Source organism: Hippoglossus stenolepis, chromosome 8 (assembly GCF_022539355.2).
Source record: "Hippoglossus stenolepis isolate QCI-W04-F060 chromosome 8, HSTE1.2, whole genome shotgun sequence".
In the NCBI taxonomy this organism is placed as follows: Eukaryota; Metazoa; Chordata; class Actinopteri; order Pleuronectiformes; family Pleuronectidae; genus Hippoglossus; species Hippoglossus stenolepis.
This window is the reverse complement of record NC_061490.1, coordinates 5,675,735-5,699,708: the sequence shown is the minus strand read 5'-3', so window position 1 is coordinate 5,699,708 and position 23,974 is coordinate 5,675,735. Positions and strand designations below refer to the sequence as shown.

Genomic DNA, 23,974 nt, shown 5'->3' with positions numbered 1-23,974 from the left:
AAACAAATTATTCAATTAAATTAATTGGTTTGGTCATATATATAAAAAAATGTTAAGGAAAAGATGTTATTTGTTTTCTCATCTTCTGCTATGAATTACTAAATATGTAAACATAACCCAAAAAGTAATGAACCAACCTTAGTGGCTGACTGCACATTTAGTGCAATAAAATCATTCTATGAAACCAACTGGAAGTATTATTAGTCTTAATAACTGTGTTTCCACACAGCAGTTCAATCACACAGTAGTTGTTTCAGTGGGCAAAACAAACTTTACTCAGACGGATTCAGACACGTTAACTATGTCTCCCTGTCCAGCGGGCAATAAAAGTTAATCTAGGCTGGCTGATGGTAATTAAAGTGTCTTCCTGTGTTATTGACTCTCAGTAGCAGCAGACTACTCTTTGCTCCTTTCCTCTATTCCTCATTTCTTTTCTCTCCCTCAATCCTGTGTGCTTCCTGCTGCTCTACAATTCCATTCGTCAATAGTCATTAAATGCAATCTTATCGTCCCATCACATGCGCACACACACGCAACAGATAGAGATCTGATGAGACTCTGTTGGTTCAATAGTTGATTAGTGTCTTGCCTAATAGCCCACGAGTTGACCCTGTGTCCTCTGACCACTTTTAGACAGGTTTAGTGGACTGGAACACACAGTGAATATCAAACTAGGGGCTACCATATGAAATGGACAAAAACTGGATACATTCTAACATTCACCTGACATTTTTTATAGCACTCACCTGTTTTCTGTGAGTAATTATTACAATTTTTTCAAAAAAATACCAGATTTATGAGAAATTGTCAGAGGTGATTAACAGATGTTGAATATCACAACATACCTGTTGTTTTACCTCTATCAAGGAGGTTATGTTTCCTCTGTGTTGTCTGTTAGTTAGCAGGGTTACGCATTAAACTACTGAATGAATTAACACAAAACGTAATTTAAGGATGTAATATCGGTCAAGCAAGAAGAGCCCATTCAAGTTTGGTGTGGATCCAGATCACTGGGGCCGGATCCAGTTGTTTTTTTTTCCTGTTGGGCCTTGGTGGAGGTATGCCCTTTATATTTTATAAAACTAGCAGCAAAATCAGTCAGTCAGACAAGTAGACACATATCCAGTTTACTAAAACATTTATAAACAATGTGTATGACATAGCTATTGAGTCAGAAAGTGGGTTGCATCTTCACTTGCTTGCATACTTACAGCACGATGATGTGAAGTGATGAGAGCGTGGTGCTGACTCAGGACTTTCACGATGGACAGACATGTCCTGATCAACTCATCAAATATTACTGCACCTAGAAGAGAATCAATTACTATTCAGCTCTACTGAATCATCTCCTTAATAAAAGTGGAGGATGACACACAAGGTGGCCAGAAACTGAATTCTCTTTACCAACATCTGCATGTTTATTTGTGAACTGTCAGCTTAAGTGTGGTTGATAATATGCTATGCCACTATATACAGTGGCTGCTACAGCTAATGTTGCCTTGTGTACAACACTTTTAACATTCAATGTCACATCTGTCTCTTCAAGGATGTACTGTATGTATCGTTTTCTCACCTTCCACATAATATTTTTTCCAGATATGAAGTGGAAATCTGTTAAAGGTTCAGCGTGTAGGATTTAGGTGCATCATGTGTTGAGGTTGCACATTACAGCCAATTGGATACTCCACCCTTCCCTTCCAAGTATAGGAGAACCAACAGTGGCCTTACAGGGTAATTATGTTTTTTGTTTTGGTTTTTACCTGGGACCTGTGTTTATAAACGTGGGTTTGTAAATGAACAGTTCTTACAAAAACTAAACAACTAAACAAAACAAAAAAATGTCTTAGTACCATTCATTTACACACCCTCATTGGCTCAGGTTGAAAAATACCGGAATTCCCTCTTAAACTTGGATAGAAAGCATGGTCAAAACGTGTACTTTTATCTATTGCCTATTTTTGTTAGTTGCTGACTAAAGTAATTGTGGGGACTGTGTGAAGTTTATTTTCATAAAGACAAAAAATTGGAGTCGCAAAACTATAACTTTCACCCCCTTACTGAATAATGGGGATGCACTTGCACTATTGCTCAGGTGCCTATGGTAGAAGGTTATAGTTGAAAGTTGAAAAAGTAACTCACCCAGAGCTCTAGCCAGGTTGGTTTCATTGGACTCTATAGAGGTGACATAGTTCTGAGAGAAAGAGAGTGGAGAAATGTTACATCAACGAAAAACCTTGTTAGTTTTACTGTGCTGTAACTAATAAAGACTATATTTTTTTGCCAAGTACTTATCACCATGTCTAGCTGTGTCTTTCAGATACTATTTTCTATCTGTATCCCTGTAAAATATTAAAGGACGACATTGGAAACTAGGAATTCTCTTTATATGACTGTAATTGTCTTAATAGATTAAACTTGTTGGGAAGTCATCGCATGTTTTAATATTTCCAAAAGTTTATATTCAAAATGCCCCAATGCATCACAGTGTTATTAGTTTGTAAAACAGCCAGTCTGGTGTGGAGGCAGATAACAAGTCGTTGTAATATGAACACTTACAAGAAGCAATCCAAATTGAGCCAGAAACCCGTCAGTCACAATTTGAGATCGAAAGACCTGTGAAAAGAGTTAGTCACAGTCAACATAGAAGGATTTGATTGGACAAACAAGTAAATTAGTGAAAAAAAACGCAGAGGAAGTCAGTGCTTCAGACGACATTATAGTCTGGAAGGTATTTTATGCACAAACTCAGATGGTGTATAGTGTCATAACTAAATCCTAATGTATCCATCTGGCACTAACCTAACCAAACAATTACATACAGTATATTTGTTAAAAACAGGACTTTTAAAGCATGTAAATTGTGGACAATATTCCTTTCAGTCGCAGATACCTGCGACGAAAGAAGGTCCAGCACAACAGACATACAAGGCAAGGTGTGTTTAAGCTGTCTGCTCTGAGCTGGAGATTGGTGTCTCCTGCCAATCACATCTCTCAATGCACATAGGACGTCCTCTAGAGAGAGGACAGGAGACAAGATGAGAAGGGATGAAAGTTGAGGGCTGATGGGTTACTGTGCATCAAGAACAATGTTTGAAGATTTTGTTTACAATATTTTACTGTACAGTAATGTTCTGTCTGTACCCAGTATCAGTGGTGAAACGCCGGTCAGATATACAACCAGTAAGTCCGGACTCTGAGACAGGTATTCTGATTGGCCGGGGTTCACTTTGAGAGGTGTGGCTTCACGCAGGTCTCTCTCCAAGTATTTGATGAATCTACAGAGAAAGAGACACACATGCATTGTATGTCATAAAATAGAAAAGAAAGAAATTCTGATCTGTCTCTAGTATTAATAACAGATCACTATTTTAATTAATTAGGGCCCAAGCACTGAACAGTGGGAGGCCCTATTGAAATTGTAAGGATTATTTTTATTTTATTGCTTGATTCATTTTAAGATATTCACCAATATTAACCTAATTACTACAATGAAAATAATGAAAATAATACAGACGCATCAAAAACATAATTTTGGTCTGTGAACTGTTTTGACAACATGCATAAAAAAGATTGGGGAAACTGGGCTGCCGGGCATGACACAGACAGACAGACCTCAAGTTTTTATTCACGCCAAAGTGTGAGAATTGAACACTAATCAGTGATATTCTATTTACAAATTCACAGCAGAGCATAAGGTTAGCAGTGCTAACCTCATCATCAATTGTTTTGAGAATTTGGTCCGTCTGACAGTTTCCTAAACTGGTTGAAAACATATACATTGAAGGGAAGAAGTTCTATGTCAGCGTTGGAGATCATGTGACAAACATGACAGCTGTTTTGGGGTTGCACAGGGAAGCTGCGTGGGATCTTTATTATTCTCACTGTACATGCTGCCACTGGGTGACATCATCAGAGCGCACAATGTTTTTTTCTATAGTTACGCAGATGATACACAACTGAGCCGAACGATAATAATGCTCTGCCCTCCATCGCTAATCCTTTAAATCAGCCGAAAACCAAAAAGGAATATGCTGGAAAACAATCTGGGTCAGCTAACTCCTTGGATTAAATAAGAAGTAATAGGTCTAGGTGTTATCTTGGACTGTACTTGCAGTTTCAATGGCCACATTAACAAGGTGACCGAAACCTGATGTTTCCACCATAGCAAAGGTTCGGCCATTTATAAATCAGACAGCTGCAGAAAAGCTGATTCATGCCTTCATTTCTAGCCGATTGATTAGTGTAATGTACTTTTTACAGGTGTTACAAAGAAAACAATAGACTCCTGTTTATTCAGAACTCTGCTGCTCAGTCGTTGACCAAAAACCAAGAGGAGAGAACACATTAGTCCGCTGCTCTGCATTGGTTACCTAAACACATTTAGGTTCTCCTCCTTACATACAAGGCTCTGAATGGGTGAGCACAGAGTTACATAGCTGAATCCCTAGTTAAAATCGATATGGAGCTTTTGTAAACTATACGCTCAAAAGTTGTGGAATAGACTGCCGCTAGATGTCAGAGAAGCTAGTTCAGTAAACGTCTATAAAAGAAAACTTAAAACATTTCTCTTTACTTCAGCCTTTAACTAGATCTTGCACTTGCCCGCACTTTGTATCAATTTCTTTCTTTTCTGTTTTTATGCATTTTCTTAATTTCATTTTCTTTTTTATTCCTTTTCTTATAAATGTAATTTCAAAATGTTCTTACGTTACTTAAAATCGGTTCTCCTATATGAATGACAATTTAATATGTTTTTATTCTTATTAACATGTTATTATTTTTGTCTATATTTTATGTAAAGTACTTTGAGCTTTATTTCTTGTATGAAAGGTGCTATACAAATAAAGTTTATTATTATCAGTGCACACCAGATTTCCTGGTTTCTAAAAAAAGCTTGGTTGAATTTCCTAGTCTTTAAAACCTGGAAAAAACGCTCAACACTATAAGTCCAGTGTGTGAAAAGTTCCCACCCCTAATTCTCAATGCCCCCCCAATCTGAGCAGTCTAGATCCAGGCCTGGTGAAAACACAGGCCTGAATGAATGCAGAGGTCACATTAGTTCACACATTTTAATTATAAGCTTCAAAGTGACAATGGTGCAAAGGGTTTGGGGATTGTGAAGTCAGTATTTTTTTTCATAATGTTGTATGTTAGATCATCATCCAGTTATATGATATGAAACAAAGCTCCAATATTATATTAGGGTTCCAATGGATTTAATTGGATTTAAATGGATTTTAATGGATTCATTTTCCTTTTACTGTTATGGGTTATTGCAAATAAACAGAAAAATAACTATAATGCAATAAAAGGAAAAAGACAAAAAAGACAAAAAAGACAAAACCATTGCCTTTGGTATTACTGTTCACATTCAACATTCAACATAACCTGTGAACAGACCTGCAAATGATAGGTACCTCTTATCTTTATACACTATTTAATCACACACAAGCAAGAGTCACAGTCAAATAAATGACTCCATCGTAGTTGGTATCATAGAACAATCTACTACCTTAATTGCATGTGATAGGTACTAAATACAATGATATAATTAACAATGACAGCAGGAAATGAAATGATTGATACCAAATAAATTCACGATGAGGTAGAAAACAGGGATTTCACTCAGACGATGCAGAGCAGGAATCAGAAAATGTTATGTATTTTAAACTTCGTTTCTTTACTTTACAGGTCTTTTAAGTGTATTTATTGTATTTTGTTGCATGTCTGTATCTTGTTTTTTGGTCTTCTCTTAATTGCCCTAAAGCAAATTGCTTTTGAGATTATTACAGTTGTATTGTTTTTTATTGTATTTGTAAAAATATATATATATAAACTATAATTTACAAAAATAAACTGTGGTCAGATGCATCCTGTACTTTGAGCTGTACTTTGAGGTTACCCTTTAGTTTATATTTTGGGTATACTTCACTTTCAACAGGACTTAAGTCAGTATTTGTAATAACCTCACCAGTCTAAAAGATAACTATCTAAAATGTTTATCAATGTAACATTCCATCTACCGTGCAAGTATGTGTGTCTGAGTAGCTATCTGTCTATCTACCCAACTCCATGCCTGTATCCCGTCTGTCTTTCTATTTGTCTCCATGCTAAAGTTCTGCCGGTGTGTTTCGCAGTTAGTCGTGTTGCCATTTTTCCACATTGCTAAATAAAGAGAGACAAATTTGCCACCTCTCTGTCAGTCACTATGGGAGTCTCACAAAGTACTCACACACAACTGACCTTCAAGTGGCCCCCTCTCTCTCTGTGTGTGCGCGTGTGTGTGTGTGTGTGTGTGTGTGTGTTGAAAGCCATCTCACTCCACTCCCAAGGCAATCTTGACACTTCCTCAGAAGGGCCTGCACAAGTTTATCTCACACAGACAGAAACACATACACGAATACATACACAAACACACACATATTTTCACACCACTGAGGAGCTAATTAAACACAACGTGTCTGGGTGAAAGCAGGACTGAGGAAAAGACGTGTGTCTGTGTGTGTGGTTGAGTCAGGCACAGAGCTCGGTGGGAGAGAGACAGGCAGGTCAAATTTGACAGCTCTAACACTGTGAACAGACAGAGAGGGGAGGGGGAGAGAGAGAGAGAGAGAGAGAGTGTGTATTTGTGTGAGAGTGAAAGACAGGCAGGCAGAAAAGATGCATTGAAGTGGAAGTGAAAATTACAAACACCTTAATTCTATTAAAGTGTCATGTTTGGTTTGGTCAGTTTATATTTGGATTTCCAGGGATTTCAGCCTCATACCTAAATATGAGAAAGCAAAAACCATTGTAAGTTCCAGTATATGATGCTGAGGCATAAAGCTGTCTCTCAGGGAGATGGGTCTGATCAAAAAGAGACTCATGTCCATTTAGGGGTACCACTTCGAGAGCATACACTCTGATTATGGAAAGTTATATCCTTAAGCGTTTAGGCTGGTAGAGTGCAGGAAGTAATGTACCGTAACATTTTACTCTAAAAGTAAATGATCAAAGGCATGTGTCTACAGATCACAGTAAAACTGCAAAGTTCATTTTTCTGTTAAAATGTGGAACAAAATGTTTTCACAAAGATATTGTATTTTAGAATATGATACAACGTATTCTCTTTTCAAAACTATTCTTGACCACACAACCAATTTCTTAAAATGAATCTCAAACTGGGAATAGGTGCATTATTTCCTTTGGACCTGTTTTGTAATGTTTTGCTTGGTGTTAATGCTTCAGAGCTACTTTATAATTATTCCTTGTCATTTGTGAGTGCATTTCAAGCAGTTCTACAATAAACTGTCACTTTTTGCACGACGTTGCGTGAGAGTGAAGTTTGAAAACTTTGTGTCCATCCTACCTGATTTGTCTGAAAGGAAGATTTTATAGTCAATGTGTTTCATAAAGGGTAACTGAATTTGCTTTATTAATGTTTACGTGTGTGGTTCATACAAGTGAATGATTTACTGAACTGCTGTTATTTTTCCATACATGCATGTCGGCCATTTCAAATGTCTGTTAAGCAATCAACACAATTTTCAGACCCAAGTTCACAACTTTTCAAAATAAAAGTTCTGTAATTCAGCTCAATTTAAGCATTTAAGCATTGCAGTGACAAAACAAATGTTGTGCTTTTACTTTGAAGACTAATTGCTAAAGAGGAAGTGATTCCATGGATATTATTGCAATGACGGAGATCAGCTCCTGTGACACCTGTGAATGTCTGTGTCAGTCCAATATGGTGAAAAAGAAAAAGTATCAAAATGATCTGGTGGAAATTTTGACCCAGTTGCCAACAGCTGCTGTAGTCTAGCAAAGGACATGGAAGACATGTTCAACTCGGTCCACTCGCTGACTATTAGCAAACTGCACCCCTGACTGCTACAGAGCACTGGTCACCTGTTTATGTCTATTTGTCTATTCAATTTATTTAGTTATTTAATGTATTACACGTCCAAATCGCACCAAAGTCTGAATTGGAATTTCTCTGGCAATTTACAATACACATTCCTAATGTGAAGTGGATTAGATGAACTGTTCGCAAGATATGTGTTCCACATACATACATACAGACAGGCAGACGAACAGACAGACGTTTGTGGAATTAGTAGGTAAATGAACACACAACTTGTGTACACTCTTCGGGTGTTATAAATTGTGTGCAACTGTTTAAAACAAATAAAATATGTAATGCCTTTTTGGCAAAATATCAAACTACAGCGATGGTGAGCTCTTTAGCAGCTGCCAAGGAGCAGTTTTCTGGTTATTTGTGTCATAGATAATGAAATAGTGTTTACAGACTGGTTTACTGTTTTTTGGTGATAAAAAACAATTATCAAGTAAATCATTGGTTGTGACCCCAACTAACAATACCCTTCTTGTTTTGAATATTTAATCTGGCAGTTCACATGTGTACAATGTGAGACAACCATAGTGGAGACAGAGAGCGTTAGCGAGAGTCATATCAATAAACGAGAAAACAAACTTAGAGAAAAAAAGAGATGGCGAAATAGAGGGAGAGAGAGCCGACGAGAAGAGACACTGTTACAAGGAACCATATGTCAGTAATCTAGGGCATCTTTTTCAAACTGAAATACCAACTGGTCATAAATTACCAGGGGAACTGGGTGTATATATATATCATGCATATGCATCTGATCATATGAGCATTGCACATTCACAGCTGCATTGCAAGTTTGAGTGGGGTGAAACACAGGACAACCAGCTCTAATGAACCATCTGAAGTTCCAGTAAAGTTACATCATGCAGCAGCACAATCTGAATGTCCAGGGTACATACATTTATATTATAATTCCCACAGCTGCTGTGCTAGTTAACACAAAGGTTACACAGAGTACAAGTGCCTTGCCAACAACCCCAAAGGAAGTCTCACGTTATTTAAAGCAGTCTGCTTTAACTGTGTTGAATGTGATTTATGTGCTTAAAGATAAATCACTTTGAGCATGGTCTGTATGGAAAATGTGTCGGTTCGAATTTATCTGATCTTTCTTGTATAACATGTCCAGACTATATTGATTGAATAAGAAAATTCTTATTTTTCTCTCAGTTTTCCTACAATGCTCTCTTGAGTAAATAAATCTGAAATATGGGGGTTGTATTTATTATGGACATAAGAAAACAGAGCTTTTGGTAAACAATGACATAAGACTGTGATCAGCTGCCATGTGTGAGTAAATTTCACAGGGCAATGGTCTATTACCTATAACTCGGAACCTGAAAACAAACAACAAAAGTACAAGATTGAGTCAGTTACTGAGGCTGTACACTACTGAGGAATTCTATTTAAACGTGAGATGTGAGTGCTACTGAAACCTTTGGTCTCGTCAGTCCACACTGATTTTTACTGACATTAGAACCAGCTCTGTTTCTTTCAGCAGCTCTTGAGGTGCTAAAAGAAAAAGTGGCTGAGCAAACTGTCTTTACTAGGCATCAAATATCAGAGACTTAACTGAATAGTTAATGGTAAAGTAGTCTGCAATGTTTTTGGTTGATTATAATATCCCACCATAATGGGCTCAATGAATCTGCCTGCAGTGAAACCAGAAAGCTCACAATCACACCCGCAGCCTTGATCAGTCATTACAGATATAACTGCATATTTTGTGATTGAAGAGTTGTCTGTGGAGATTCAATTTCACAAAGTGTGCCAGAGAGAAGATAATACTGTTGTGAAACCTTGAGTATGCCATCTCCTCTCCCCAGCAATCCCTTCATCATGGCTTACCACCTGCTGGTTCTCTTGGACCAACAAGACAGCTTGGCTGGAATCAGATTATGTGCAATATACACCAGTTTAACCATGTAGATTCCTTGTTGTGGTAGTTAGTACTAATGCCAATCTCTGTAAAATGAATAATATCAGAAAAACAAACACATGGAGCAGAATTTGGGGTTTTCTCAGTGCAGTCAGAAAGACGCAGGGGCCACTGAACTTCATGTGGTAAGACAACAGTTAAACATCCCCCTAAAGTTGTGTCCAAATGTTATTACTGCAACTACAGTTAAAAAAGTGTGTAACAACAAAACAAAATTATATTTCAAACTTTCAGCATCCTTCATACTAGACAGGAATGAAAACCCTGGTCACTCATATCATATGGCTACTGCCTTTGCAGACCACAAACATACTTTCTTCTGAAGATCACGCAATTAAGCTGCTATTCAGACATGCACTGAACTCTGGATAATGTCTGCATGAACCCATGTGAGAAAATAGCAGGAGATTATCATGAGGATTCACTGCATGCAGATGGGTGGGTGATTTCTAACATGGGACAGATGTAAAACTGAAAACCCCCCGAAAAGAATACAAATATCTTAGCATAAAAAAAGGAGGCCAACACATAAAAGAGCCTTACAGATTAAAGACGCTGACAAAGATGTCAACAAAGAAACACGACAAGATTCAAGAGCTTTTGGGCATAAAACTAAATGTTTAACATGTGAAAATGCCTTTTAAGGTTTCCAGCTGATCAAACTCATATGTTGTGTTCTCACCAAATGCGATGCAAGTTCCCACCACAGGATAATTTGTGTTGAATCACATTACATTCAAGTAAAGCGATTCAACACAAATGACTCACAACCAGCGACCAATTGCCTGTTCACCTCCCAAAGAGAGGACTACTGGCTGAAGCGACTATAGTTGTGCCGTTGTGTATAGGTCCACAAGCCCATCCAGAAGAGCATAGAGGTAAAAGAGTTTGCCCCCATCCTCCAGGAGCTGTGTCTGGATGACTGCTCTACCCGAGGCTGATCAGTGGCAGGTTTGATCACCCTTTAGCTCGGATCAGTGCCAGAAAGGAGTCGGGTGAGTTTCATTCTCAGCGCGGATTGGCTTTCACAATATGAATTTGTCGCCCAAATTCAAATATTTACACTCGAGTGTCGAATGATGCGATACACACAAATTTGACATCTATTGCATCGCACCAAACTCGACATTTGCATCGTTCGTGCCGCACAAATCGCACCATTTGCATCACCCAGGGCGAGAGTTGTAAAATTCACGTCTTTGCATTGACTTGTATGTTACCTCAACACGCAAAAAAATTGCATTTCGTTGTGTGAACTACTTTCCAGCCGTTGTTCAATTAGTCAATGACACAAATATATGTTTAATAATCTAAACATTATAGACTTTCACTTGTCTGTGAGCAACAATTACCTGTGACGACAGCAGTAAAGCAGTGTGTCCGAGTTGTCCTGGATCAGCAGCAGCAGTAGCAGTATTGCTTTGGCTCTTGTTACGGTGGATGGACTCTCTAGACAGTGCAGCACCTTCATCACCAAATCCTACAAGACGCAAACAGAAATGTGCAGGTTTCTGCTTGTGAAGTCCAAGATGCAATACTATGCATTTCAAATACAAGTCAGCTATGTGGATCACACTTACGCATTAACACTACAAAGTAGAGCCTGACCGAATGGAGCTGATACTTATATCAATTTTAGGTAAGAAACATTTAAATCAAAACTGATTGTGTAGGTGTGTGCATGTCTGTGTATCTATTTCTGCATGTTCTTCTGGATACAAAACTTTAATTACTGCCCCGCTGTTATATACCTCCGCCAACCAGTGCAGTTTGAGTCTACATATATTTTTTTCCAGACTCATATGAGATCACTGTGACCACTGAAATCCAATCAATTAATCGTAAAATCTTAAGAAATCCCCTTAAGGCAGACATGATACGTTTAAATGGCCAAAACATGTTTGTGTGACCTTGACTTTTGACCTCTAATCACCCTAATTGTATGTGTTTACGAGGCAAAATAGGGTTTATCCTCCAGTTTTTAATCAGGTCATTCTTGAGTCCTAGTGAATGTTTGCGCCATATTTCATGAAACTCCCTTCAGGAGTTGCTAATATATCATGTTCACAAAAACATGAGGTCCCTGTGCCCTACAATGACCAAAAATTCTTCTTGAGATATCCTGTTGAAAATAATGGCACAGATGGGCATGCGTACATAAGGACAGACAAACCGAAAACATAATGCCCACGGCCAGCACGGAGAAAAAAACATCATGTTGGAGCATGTTAGACAACATAAATGTCTTTACCTATATATCTGTAATGGAACATTATTGATTTATCAGCCGATTGATATGTTGGGCTCTATTGCAAAGTAACATCTAAATGTTTTTTTGATGGCGACATCCCAACTTAGTAATTTGATTCAGAATACGGAAAGAAAAAATATCTTCATTGAACACAATGCTATACTCTAGCTTTATCTTATTAGAATACTTTCCTGAATTGTATTCAATTAATGTATGTGGAAAAACAGGACATTCCGCAATGTAAAATGTACCTTAAAGTGAAGAAAAACTTATTATTCAGAAAATGTGATAAGCTACCAGGCTAAAATCTTAATTAGCCCAGACTCTACATTATTACAAAAACATGCACACATGTACACAAACTTGCATGCAGACATCCATTCACAGAAGCTGTAACTGGTTGGAAAAACATTTTTGACTGGCCAACATTCATTACCATTATCATCAACACCATACACTCCAGACTGTGTGTGTGTGTGTGCATGGATGTGTGTTTATGGAGAGACACACCAAGTTAATTAATTTCAAAGCCCAGTAGTGTGTGCCTAGCTGAGATAAGTCCCTCCCCACTACCCACAATGCTTTGCTGAAGTAGAAGGCTGCAGTGCTTTCATTCAGGCCAATTAGCCCAGATACTGACACACTCCACAAATTAGTGTATGTGCATGTGTGGACGGACAGACACACACACACACACACACACACACACACACACACACACACACACACACACACACACACACACACACACACACACACACACACACACACACAGACAGACAGGGTTTGTGTAAACAAACTCTTGGACTGTCTGTCTTTGTGCCAGGGGAGAGGGGGGTGGTGTGTGGGGTGGGGGTGAATGCATATCAGTGTATAATTAGAGTAGAGTTAAAGTACTAAGTTTGTATTCTGGTGTTAAATTGGAAATGCTCAATGCAAATAAATTCAGTTCAGAGTCAATTACCAATGCTAGACTCCAAGTGAAAACCTTCAAATCAATTTTAGCCCCCTGCCTTACCAAGATTAGCACTTCACATACACACTACATGGCTATCTTATGAAAAATTAAACAAATAATTCCTGACAAATTAGTTTGCACACAGTTCAGCATCAGTTCATAAACTGTATGGAAGAGAGAGAGAGAGTAAAGGCAAAGAGACAGAGAGGGGCAGAGAGAAACCCTGCAGTAAAGGTTTATAGAGTTTGAAAACAGTTCCGTTTGTTCCTGACGCTGGGGTGTTAACTCGTGTTTTCATCCCTCAGTGCTTGTGTAAAAACGTCCTCATTAGTGATACTGCCCACGTAAATGTAAAAAAATCCAACCCTGCCCAAAACTGATGTTATCTCAAAAGCTATAGAATTTCTATATAGCAGCACCAATAGAATATAACATGAAAACAATATGGATTATTGTATCTGGGTTTCTTGTGACATGTAATGTGAGTGTATTTGCATTAATTTGGCATTTTTACGACATACTCTTACATTCTTAGAATTAGCGTGCATGCCTTGGTCTGTGTGACGTGGGTGTTTGGATGCGTGAGGTGACTAAGGCAGTGGCCATAGCAGTGAGCAGGTGCTGCTGGACCCTGGCCCCTGCACCCCCCACACCCCCCAAGATGGCCGCAGGGCCACATGTGTCAATCACAGCTGAGAAGACTGCTGGGACCACCCGGGTTATTCTGAAAAGAGACTGGAAACACAGTCAGACAGATAAACACACATGCACACACAGGTAGCGTATGTCATTCATGGATTGTGTTGTCCCATTCTCTTGTAATGTCATGTTGAACTTGACATTGCCGATGTTATGCTGTTTTGAAAAAAGGAGAAGGTTCCCATAGGTAGCTATTGCACTGTTAACAAAAACATTATATTATTATTTCCAGTCTGACAAAGGTGGATTTAAAATATCAACTTCTATATAACATATATAGTGATGGCCAATATATCACTATCTGGTCACGATATCATATATAGTGATCAGTATGTATGGAATATAATGCAGGTCAGGAAACAAGATTCATAATTTTTCATTAGCGATCACAAAATATAAGCAGTTCATCAATTTCAAACAACCGAGTAACTTTGGATGCTTTTATCTTAAGTTTGTTTGTAGGTCTAATGTGTGTTTCTAGGACTTACAGAGATGGTGTTTGCATACACATCTGTATGTAGTAATGCATACTTAATGAATGGTGTGTGTTTTCATACGTGCGAACATAAAGAGATGGCCGTGAGTCTGACAGCCTCCACATCGGAGTGAGTGAACAGGTACCACAGGGCCGAGCCCATCTCTGTGGTGAACAGGCGGTGGGAGGATCCCGAATCAGTGGTGGAGATGTTCTCAATGGCTTTTGCAGCAATGTGATGAACTATGGAATCATCCTGTGAGACAGACAAACAAACAGTTTTGAATCATTTATATTCACTATGGTAAAGTGACCGTAAGTAATTTTGACAAGTTAACTGAAATTATGAAGTGAAGTTAGTATTAACAAACCCAACCAAGACGGTGAGAATGAGACAGATCTCCTACAACAGTAATTCATTTAAAGTGCTAGACCATAATGAGTCATACAGATGCTATAGTAATGGTATATTCTATTAAGTAACTTACTGGACCTATAACGAAATAATACTGCCTATGTACTCTCTCTGATCAATCAGTTAAAATTAATAATAAATGAAATACAGTATTATTTAACACTATTGCAAGTTTAGCCATCTTGTGTCCGATTGGTTATTATTTTATCAGATATTTTATCAGATGCAATAAATAACATAAAAAAAATAACTGCATAGTATATCAGTAATTGTTATAATGGCTGTAAATGAAACCACATATACAGGCATTATATACATGATTATAAATTAAAACTATTTCAGATGGATGATCTAGTTTTCCTGGTCCACCTTGCAAGAGGATGTGAGACCATGTATTTGTCAAAAACATTGCAGCTTGAATCCAAACTCAGCCCCAGCACTGTGACAGTGACCCTCCTTAACATGGACTTTAAATGGATAATGGAAACGTGCTAAGACTGCTGACAGAAAGAACAAGTACAAGTACTACAGTATGTGCGTAATGCCTCTAGGGTGCAGAAGCTGGCCCAGTGTAAACACTTCATATTAGAACAGCCAAGTGGTGGGTGTCTTCTATTTGTAAGAATACATAAGATAAGATTTCATACTGCTGTGTAAATGTGCACATCCATCTTAATAACAGAGCACCAACAAAATGTGTTTTTGGTGCTTTCACGGCATCTTGTGCAACATATTCTCTGGTTCATCATTAAGTTACAAACTCTAAACTTAACTGAAAAATGTCATACAGCAAAAGGCAGAAATGAATAACGCACCAATGAAATCACAAACTGGCAATTAGATTAGCTCTCAGCATCACGTCACCACAAAGAGGAGAGGGAGGGTGTGTGTGTGCACGAGTGAGCATATACGAGTTAGTGTGCAAGTGTTTGTGTGTATGCTTATGTGTACTCGTGTACCCACACACCTTGGCCTGAGTAGAGAATGTGTTGTTGTGTTCAGACAATGGGGCCAGACTAATGAAATCTGTGTGGCGGAGGAAATGAGTGTTTCCAGGAAAGTCATTGTGAAGAAAGACAGGAAGTGGAACAGAAGTGATTGTCTCTGTCAGGTTATTGTTGTGTTTCACTGTGTTACATCACTTAGATGCTACTCTCTCTAGATATGGGATACAATAGAGCCTATTCATAAAACCCAGTTAACTATATTTTGTGTTAAATGTTGATAATAGCAGCTCTGTGGTTATTTATCATGGTAATTCTGCAGAGTGGCACACGTGGCAGATTATCCCATTATTACACACATTAATTTCACACATAACTGTACTTGCTGTCTATATATTCAGTACAGCGAACAAAATTTAAGAATGCAATAATTAAAGTGATAATATATCTTGAATTGTGCTGTTCAAGTTTTTCTCGCACAAGCTCCTACACTCACGCAGTGTAATGCAGGATATGTACGGACGGCAAATGTGGATTATGTGGATTTAAGAGGTTTCTATAAATAATGGTTTGATACACTTTTGTCCACAAAACTTGTCAAAATATAGCAATTTACTACAACAGGCATCAATTCATATTGACTAAATACTGCAATGTCAGAAAGAGCTTTGATCCTCATTTTAGGTATTAAACCCCATGTTTTATTGTTTTCAGTTTCACAAAAAGATTTTTCTTAATACCATCTGTTTTAACATGTTCAAAATTTGTAAATAACTAAATAAATGAAATCAGATCTGCCAAAAAATATGCACTGTAACTGCAAGATAATGTTCCGTCTGTCCTGAAGAAAATGTTTTAGGACTGAGAAAAAACAATGCATCAATGGGCAGGCTGTGAATCACAGTTATTTAACTTTTTACTGAAATTAGACACACTTCCTTCCGAACGGGAACTCTAATCATCACTGATAGCTTAAATAGCCTACCTATTAATCTAATATAGAACATCACATTGTGTATTCATCCCCAAGGGACAACGTAGCGCGACAACAAAATGAATCCTCTGGCACCCCTCTGGGAACCAGTGGAATGGTCTGTTCCAGCATTCCCTAGGCCGTGCGGGCCAGCTTACTAATGAGCCCACGGGGGAACACCCACTGTCTGTGTGTTTAACAGACTGTAGCCCTGCCAGGAACTACACAGAGAAAGAGAGAGAGGGGGGGACTGAAAGAAAGCGCCAGAGAGAGAGAGACCGAATGAGATATATCCTTACATGTGGTGAGAAACAAGTAGTTCATGCAAGAAACTCCATCATTATGATGCAGAGAGAGAAATGCCGGAGACAGAGGAAGGAGTAAGTTATTCTCATTATAATTTCTCCTAGTGTGAGAAACAAGTTCACACACTCATTATATTATACTCAGTGTCCTACTTAAACCTCACATCTCCAGAAAGTCAACTTTAAAGAAATAAAAGTAAAAATTTTCACAATGGCTTTCCCAATGCTTTGACTACAAGGTCATCTAACATTGTTTTTTTCCTCAAAACCCAAAGCTTTGCCAAAATTTTGAGTAAATGATGAGCAATCTGTATCATTTTTATTTTGCACAACTAGAGTTATATAATCGAGGTGTTTTTTTCCTCACAATACCACAACTGAGAGTTGCTTCCAACGAGAGAAACCAGCGTTAAACATGTTGAACCATTTCTACCTGCTAAGACAAGTCAAAATGGCACAACAAGGGCTGCTTGGTCATCCAAGGGGCCCATTCCACATGCCGATGGGTCATTCCGCATGCCGAAGTGTCCTTGGGCAAGACACTGAACCCCTAAATTGCCCTTTCTCATAGAGAAAGTGCTGCAAATAGATACACTGTATGAATGTGTGTGTGAATGGGTGGATGGCAAAAAACGGTACGGTAAAGCGTTTCAAACTAATTCGTTCATTCAATTCATCAAGACTAGAAAAGCAGAGACCAGACCATTTACCAGACCATTACTGAGCATAAAGTATAGCTGATGCTGATGGGGAAGTGAGTTTGTAGGTATTTGTTATGAAACAAGTTGAGTATTTGACACATTCACCAGAAGTGAAGTTCATCAGAACTGTTTTCAGAGGGAACTTCAGAAAATTGGGTCCGGACTGTCTCCGCAGTTTTTCTTTCACACATGCACAACACAACAGGGGGTTTTCTGCTGAGACGCTTTCACAACAGGCAACAAATTCTCTGCAGGATTCAGGTGGGGGGTGGTACAGCAGACAGAGGCAGGATGTAACGTTATGAATGCTGCTGCAGAGATCACGTTTTTGTTTACATCGCATCCACGTTGGCCCTTATCACCACAAACTCTCTTGACAACTTTGTCAGTGTCTTTTATGTGTTTAACACCGCTTTTTCACCCGGAGATATTTGTTTTCTTTTCTTCCTTTCGGGTCTGCTGCTTGTTAGAAGCGTAATCAACACCCCCACTCACTCTCGGTTTATCCAGTGGGGGACCTTCTGCTGTGTTCTGACATCGGCTCCTCTGGACTTTCTCTGGTCTTTATTCTAGGGGGGCAGGCGGAGAAAATCCACAGAAACTCTGGAGGCTTTCACTCGGACATGCATTCACACATACACCTCGTTTGGAGGATCTCCAGAATTCAGTGCATGTCTGAAAGAAGCTTGATTTATCCACTTGGGACCTTGAATATGTGTGGCAAATTGTAGTCAATAGCTGCCAAGAGATTTCACTTAATACCAAGAATGACAACTTCCTGCTTGCACTAGAGGCACAGTCTGGAGATCAACAAAATCATTACACTGGGGAAATATTTGGAAGAAGACCAAACCATATCACGTCCCAACTTGCCTGAATCATTTTACAGCTAAGTGGAGGGACTGCACGGCACCATGTCTCCTTATAAATCACTCACATAGTGCTTTTATGATGACATTATTTTTAGGATTCAGGAAGTTTGAATTACTGTCAAAATTATAAAGCAAAGATAATAATGGATTCTTTGTCACGTCAGAAAATAAAATAAATCTCTTAAACAGGTTCATGATCTAAAATGACTTAATGGGCAATAAATTGAAACTGCTCAACAGGTATTGCAGAATACTTTATTTGTAAGTACAGTATTTGTAAGAAGATAATATTAGGATATTAGGGAAATAGGGAAAATAGAACTGCTTCTGCAAATGTATTATCCCCCTCCTGGATGATTTGTATATAAAAATCTGTCAGGAACACATTCCCATTATTTTATTAACACTGCCAAGGAGGTTACGCTTTCACCGCTGTCCATTTGTTTGTTTGATTACACATTAACAACTGAACTGATTTCAAAGAAACTTGGTGGTAGGATGAATCAGGGAAAAACCATTCAAATCTTGTTTGGTATCCAGGATTTTTCTTTCCATTTGCTTTAACATTGTGAGATAGGGCATTTTCCACATTTTCCCATGGATCTTAATGAAAACAAATCTGTCATGTTTAGGGAACTGATATTTTATATGATAAATGTGTAGATTTTGGTGCAACTTGACGGAATTTAAGGGGACAGTTGGACCTTGGTGGAGGTATGCCCTCTACTGAGTGCCACTAGCTTCACGTATGTGTTAAGTTTAAACAGGATTTCCATCAGGTTTTGATATGATTAACTGGCTTAGAAGCAAATGTTCAAAATAAAAAAAATCTCCCTTATAGTATTCAGATGAAAAGGGTTTAAGGGTAGAGCAGACAGGAAACCATAAAACCCTGTCTTCAAGTGTTGATCAGTGGATTAGTTTTATATCCCAACATGTTTGCACCTGGCCTCTGAGTCTCAAGTAGAAAGAGATATATATCACAAAAATACATCACATGAACTGACACAGGATTTGTGTGTGTGTGTCTGTGTGCACACACGTGTGTGTTCACACGACTGATGTGGTTTTCCTCTGTAATTGAAGTCCTTTAGAAGCCAGTGCACCTGGTTTTGAATGAGCCCCTATGGCAAAAACAGACCCTCATCTATCAGCCTCACACAGCACATCTAAAACCACTAATAACCACACTCAAAGAGAGAGACAGACGGTCTGATTAATAGACCTGACGGTGAGGCGTGAAGAAAGTGGAAGAGATGTGGACAAAACAGAGGGACAAGTTGAGAAAAGGCTGACAAGCAGACAGACAATTTTTTTAACTTACAGACCAAATTATTTTTTTATTTTTTTGGGATTGATAAAGTACATCCATCTATCCATCCATCTAGACAAAACAAGAAAGGTACACAGTGTGGGTACACAGACGCACTATGTTATTCGTCCTCATTTTTCTGTTGCACTAGTTTCTTAAAAAAGGGATTATCATTACACTAACAGTATATAGTAAACAATGACTTGCACAACGGTAAATGGACAGTATTTATGTAGCAATATGGTACAGTCATCAAGAGCAATTTGGGGTTCAGTATCTTGCTCAAGGACACTTGGGAGCCGGGGATCGAACCAGCAACCTAGTCAGTTAGTGGACGACCCGTGTGTGAGAGAGAGACTGCATGCACATGTAGTGGTCACATTGATGTTAGAGACACAAGGGTAGGACCCATGACTGTCTTAAAAAGTCCCCCTCTGTTCTCCTTTCCTTTGTGGAAGATTGTGATAAATCATTAATAGGCTCACCACTGACGTGTGTGTGTGTGTGTGTGTGTGTGTGTGTGTGTGTGTGTGTGTGTGTGTGTGTGTGTGTGTGTGTGTGTGTGTGTGTGTGTGTGCGCGCGCCTTCTGCCCCTTGGCTTCTAACACTGTAATACAGTTCACACCCCATTCCTGCTGTGCATGGACGCACACACGCATGCAGACTTTTTCTTCATCTGCAGCAGAAGCATCATCTTGTTCATGCTCATAAATAATTTCCTGCTGCTCAAGTCTGGCCTGGAAACCTGTCTTTCACTCCATGCCATCCACTCCCCCTCTCCAACTACAGCTCTCTCTCCCTGACTCCCTGACTCCCTGCCACCCCCCATCCCACCACACTGATCCCTCTCTCTGCTCTCTCCCTCTCTGTCACTCCCCGTCATCCCCCACTATCCCCTTCTCCACTGGTTATACCGCCATGCACTCTTTGGCTGTTTGCCCACCCATCAACCCCCTCACCCCCCACCCCTCGACCCTTCTTCTCGTGCAGTGATCTCTATCCCTCTCTCCAGTGCTTTACTTGTAAATCAGGAAAACTCTCAACAGCAGCAGAGGGGGCTGGGGTGATCCAGTGGGTCAGAAAACGCATCAAAACCACACTGCCTGGAGCGTATTAGACAGGGTCTTGGCACCGAATCTCATTGCTGTCATGCAATGAAAAGTGTGTGGCACTGGATTTACATTTACCACATGGTTAGACAATCTCAAATATACATGAAAAATGCATCACCAAGTACTTGATACACAATTGATGCCATAAAACAATAATAAGGATGCAATTGTTCCATTATCAAATCAGGCAATGTGGAATATTACCGTCGGTGATAAGTCAAGCATATGTTTCTAACATCCCATTTGTTGGGAACTTCAGACCTGCATTAGCATAGTGAGGCCAGAGCATACTGCTACGACTTAACATCCCTTAGTGTGTAGGAGTTGACAAATGTTACGTTTTCAACCAAAGGTTATGTGAAACCCAAAAGAAATAATCAATGCTTCTGAATCTGAATGCTCCTTAACTGGCCCCATTCCACATCTGACTGGTATGTGGAGGGCTAGTAGCTCATACATTTAATACAAAGCTGCACAAATCTGTATTTTTTTTTTAAAACACCAATGTAATAAATATGTCACATTAACGGTAGTGCTCTTTATGAAAAACCAACGATTATAATCTCTGATAATTATCATCTCTAGTTACCCGTTTCTGCATTTCCCCTTACCTGTATGTAGTGTTTTAGCTCCTTTTAGTTAATTGTTTTGGTTTTTCAGGCATCAACTTTACTCTTTTCCTACTTGTTTCCAGCTAAATCTAAAACACAACCAACTTGAATTATGAAAAGAGCATAATCTAATATGTTAGATATTAGGAGTTGTAAAAACAGAAACAATTAAAAATGTATTCAATCTTGATTTAAGATCTGGCGGCAGAGCACATGTTTCTCTTAGCCTCTTTGTCGGTTATGAGTATCTAAGGTTTTTCTCCACTGCTCTCCAGCTTGCGCTCTCTCTACACCTCAAAATAAATGTGAAAGTTTGTCTTAACTCCCTTTTGGCCATTCTTCTTTCTTCCTACTGACAAATGAATATGTCACTCCACTCAATGCAGCATCATCTTAAAACATGTCTTCCAACAAGCCAACTCAAAGCAGGCAAAATACTCCTTGCAGCCGTGGTTGTTGCACTGTACACCAGAAAAATACTTGCACATGACTTCCCTCTGTAATTTACTACAGTTTGTGATTAAAAACATTCATAAAGCATTTGCTCTCACTATATTGCAAGACAGAAATGATTGAAATTATCATTAATAATTCAAGTTTAGAAATTAACATTGCCTGTGATTTCAAATTCAGATAGGCGGAGATTATACCATCAATAATAACTCATATTGATTGTATTTATATTTATGAAAATAACCAGGACTGTGAAACACCCCAAAAAATATTGACTTCATGTGGAATTTAACAATCCGTCAATAGCAGATCACACCTCACTATTACATCAAGGCTTGATTGGTTTAACGGTGACTATCACACAAATGAGCGAGCTGACCCTGGAATGAGTGTCAGGCTTTCATCATAATTGACGAAGGTAGTTGAGGTGAATTAATAAAGAACAGAACCACAGTGATGATTAAGGTTAACAACACTGCTCTTGAAACTGGTCATGAAGTTCAACAAGCTTAAGACATTGCTGCTGAGCCTCTCATAAGTCAACCAGCCCATGGAAGTAGATTCACCGCCTGGTGGGTTAAGTAGGAGGTCAAGGGAGGATGAAGTGTCTGACATTTTCTCTGACTCTTTATTCTGATGACTTTAACAAACACAAAGCTAAAACATTAAGTCTCATTTTAGAAACATAATAAAGTAGGGAGCTATATGCAATTACTGCAGGTTAAAAGTTTACATACAATAGGATTCTATAATGTGATGAGTTTTAAACCACCCCTGTGTTTATAAGGCATTTCCATCTGGCTTCACCTTGAATATCTGCTGTACAACTACATATATTGAAGAATCAATAATTATGTCTCTGTTTTCACCTTACCTTTATTGAGTTATATTACTAATACACAACTTTATATTTTGCATCTTCTTTGATTTAATGGATCAAAAAGAAGATGAAATGAGAGAAAAGAAAGAGAGAAGAACTGTTGGAGTCATATCTTTCCATGTTTCCAAGTTCCAAACCAGCTTTGCTAGCTAATACAACAGGCCACCAACTCATTGACAACTGTGTCCACACCACGAAAACACACACCGTCTATCAATGAAGGAAAGGGATTGGGAACTGATGAACAGAGCAGTGGTGGATGAATATAAAATGACTGATGTGAAGCAGTGCTGAGGTGGAGACCTCTGCCTCTGGAGTCTGACTCAGATCATATCAGAACATTCTGTGTGATGCACAGTCTTTAATTAAGTTTTGCAAATCTAGGTTTTATTCTCACACAGATTGTGTTTTCATGCAGACATTTTTCCAGAGAAAAGCTTTCATTCATGTCCTCAAGTTCAGCTTAGTCTGGTTATTTAATGTGTTTTGGCTTCATCACAACTTACATAGCCAATCCATGATCCCTGAGAAACTCCATATTAAATATGCAACTTGACACATATAACATCAACAGATCAAGAGCTGCATATTTGATTTAAGAGAAGACAAATCCGCATGGATCTGTCAATAGAATATACTGTATATAAAAACAGACATAGACTCTGGGTCCGGAAACCCAGCATAGAAATGCCTGAAACCTGTATACTCTCAAATGACAGTACAGTGCAAATTCACTGGTTGCAAATTAAAGTTTGTTTCTATTGAAGTCCGATGATCCTACTTCTCACTTGATTTACATCAGTAAACATTTTCCTAAGAGTTTATGGTCTAAATTTCTAGTTTCAAGTCTTCTTTAACACAGCATGATCATTTTGTAAATTATGGTACCATTTAGAATACATTAGATGAAGAGATAAAATAGATAAAAGACGGTATGCATGATTGACAGCTACTACGGCCCAATGGGTGCAAGTTGCATGTGTAAGTTGGCGTGCAGTGTCCTTGAGCTCTCAGAATATATTCATGCTACTATGTTTTCAAACTAAAAAGGATCTGTCCACACGAGCATTTTGGCTCCTTATCAGGGTCACTCCCCATCAATACCAACATGTTTGAAAACGCATATCACGTGACCACTCAATGAGACCACGTTGCAATGTGCATGCAATGGCAAAAGTAAGCCTGTCTC

At 38.7% G+C, this 23,974-nt stretch overlaps 1 protein-coding gene across 1 annotated transcript in view; it reads right to left on the bottom strand.

The window, feature by feature from the left end:
- Positions 1-23,974, bottom strand: part of ulk4 (unc-51 like kinase 4) — a 77,683-nt gene that overhangs the window by 39,101 nt on the left and 14,608 nt on the right. The window contains 9 exon segments of the mRNA XM_047340830.1: positions 1,212-1,306; positions 2,140-2,191; positions 2,557-2,613; positions 2,891-3,012; positions 3,142-3,275; positions 11,177-11,304; positions 13,584-13,603; positions 13,606-13,768; positions 14,290-14,463. Of these exon segments, the coding sequence (XP_047196786.1) occupies positions 1,212-1,306; positions 2,140-2,191; positions 2,557-2,613; positions 2,891-3,012; positions 3,142-3,275; positions 11,177-11,304; positions 13,584-13,603; positions 13,606-13,768; positions 14,290-14,463 (945 nt within the window).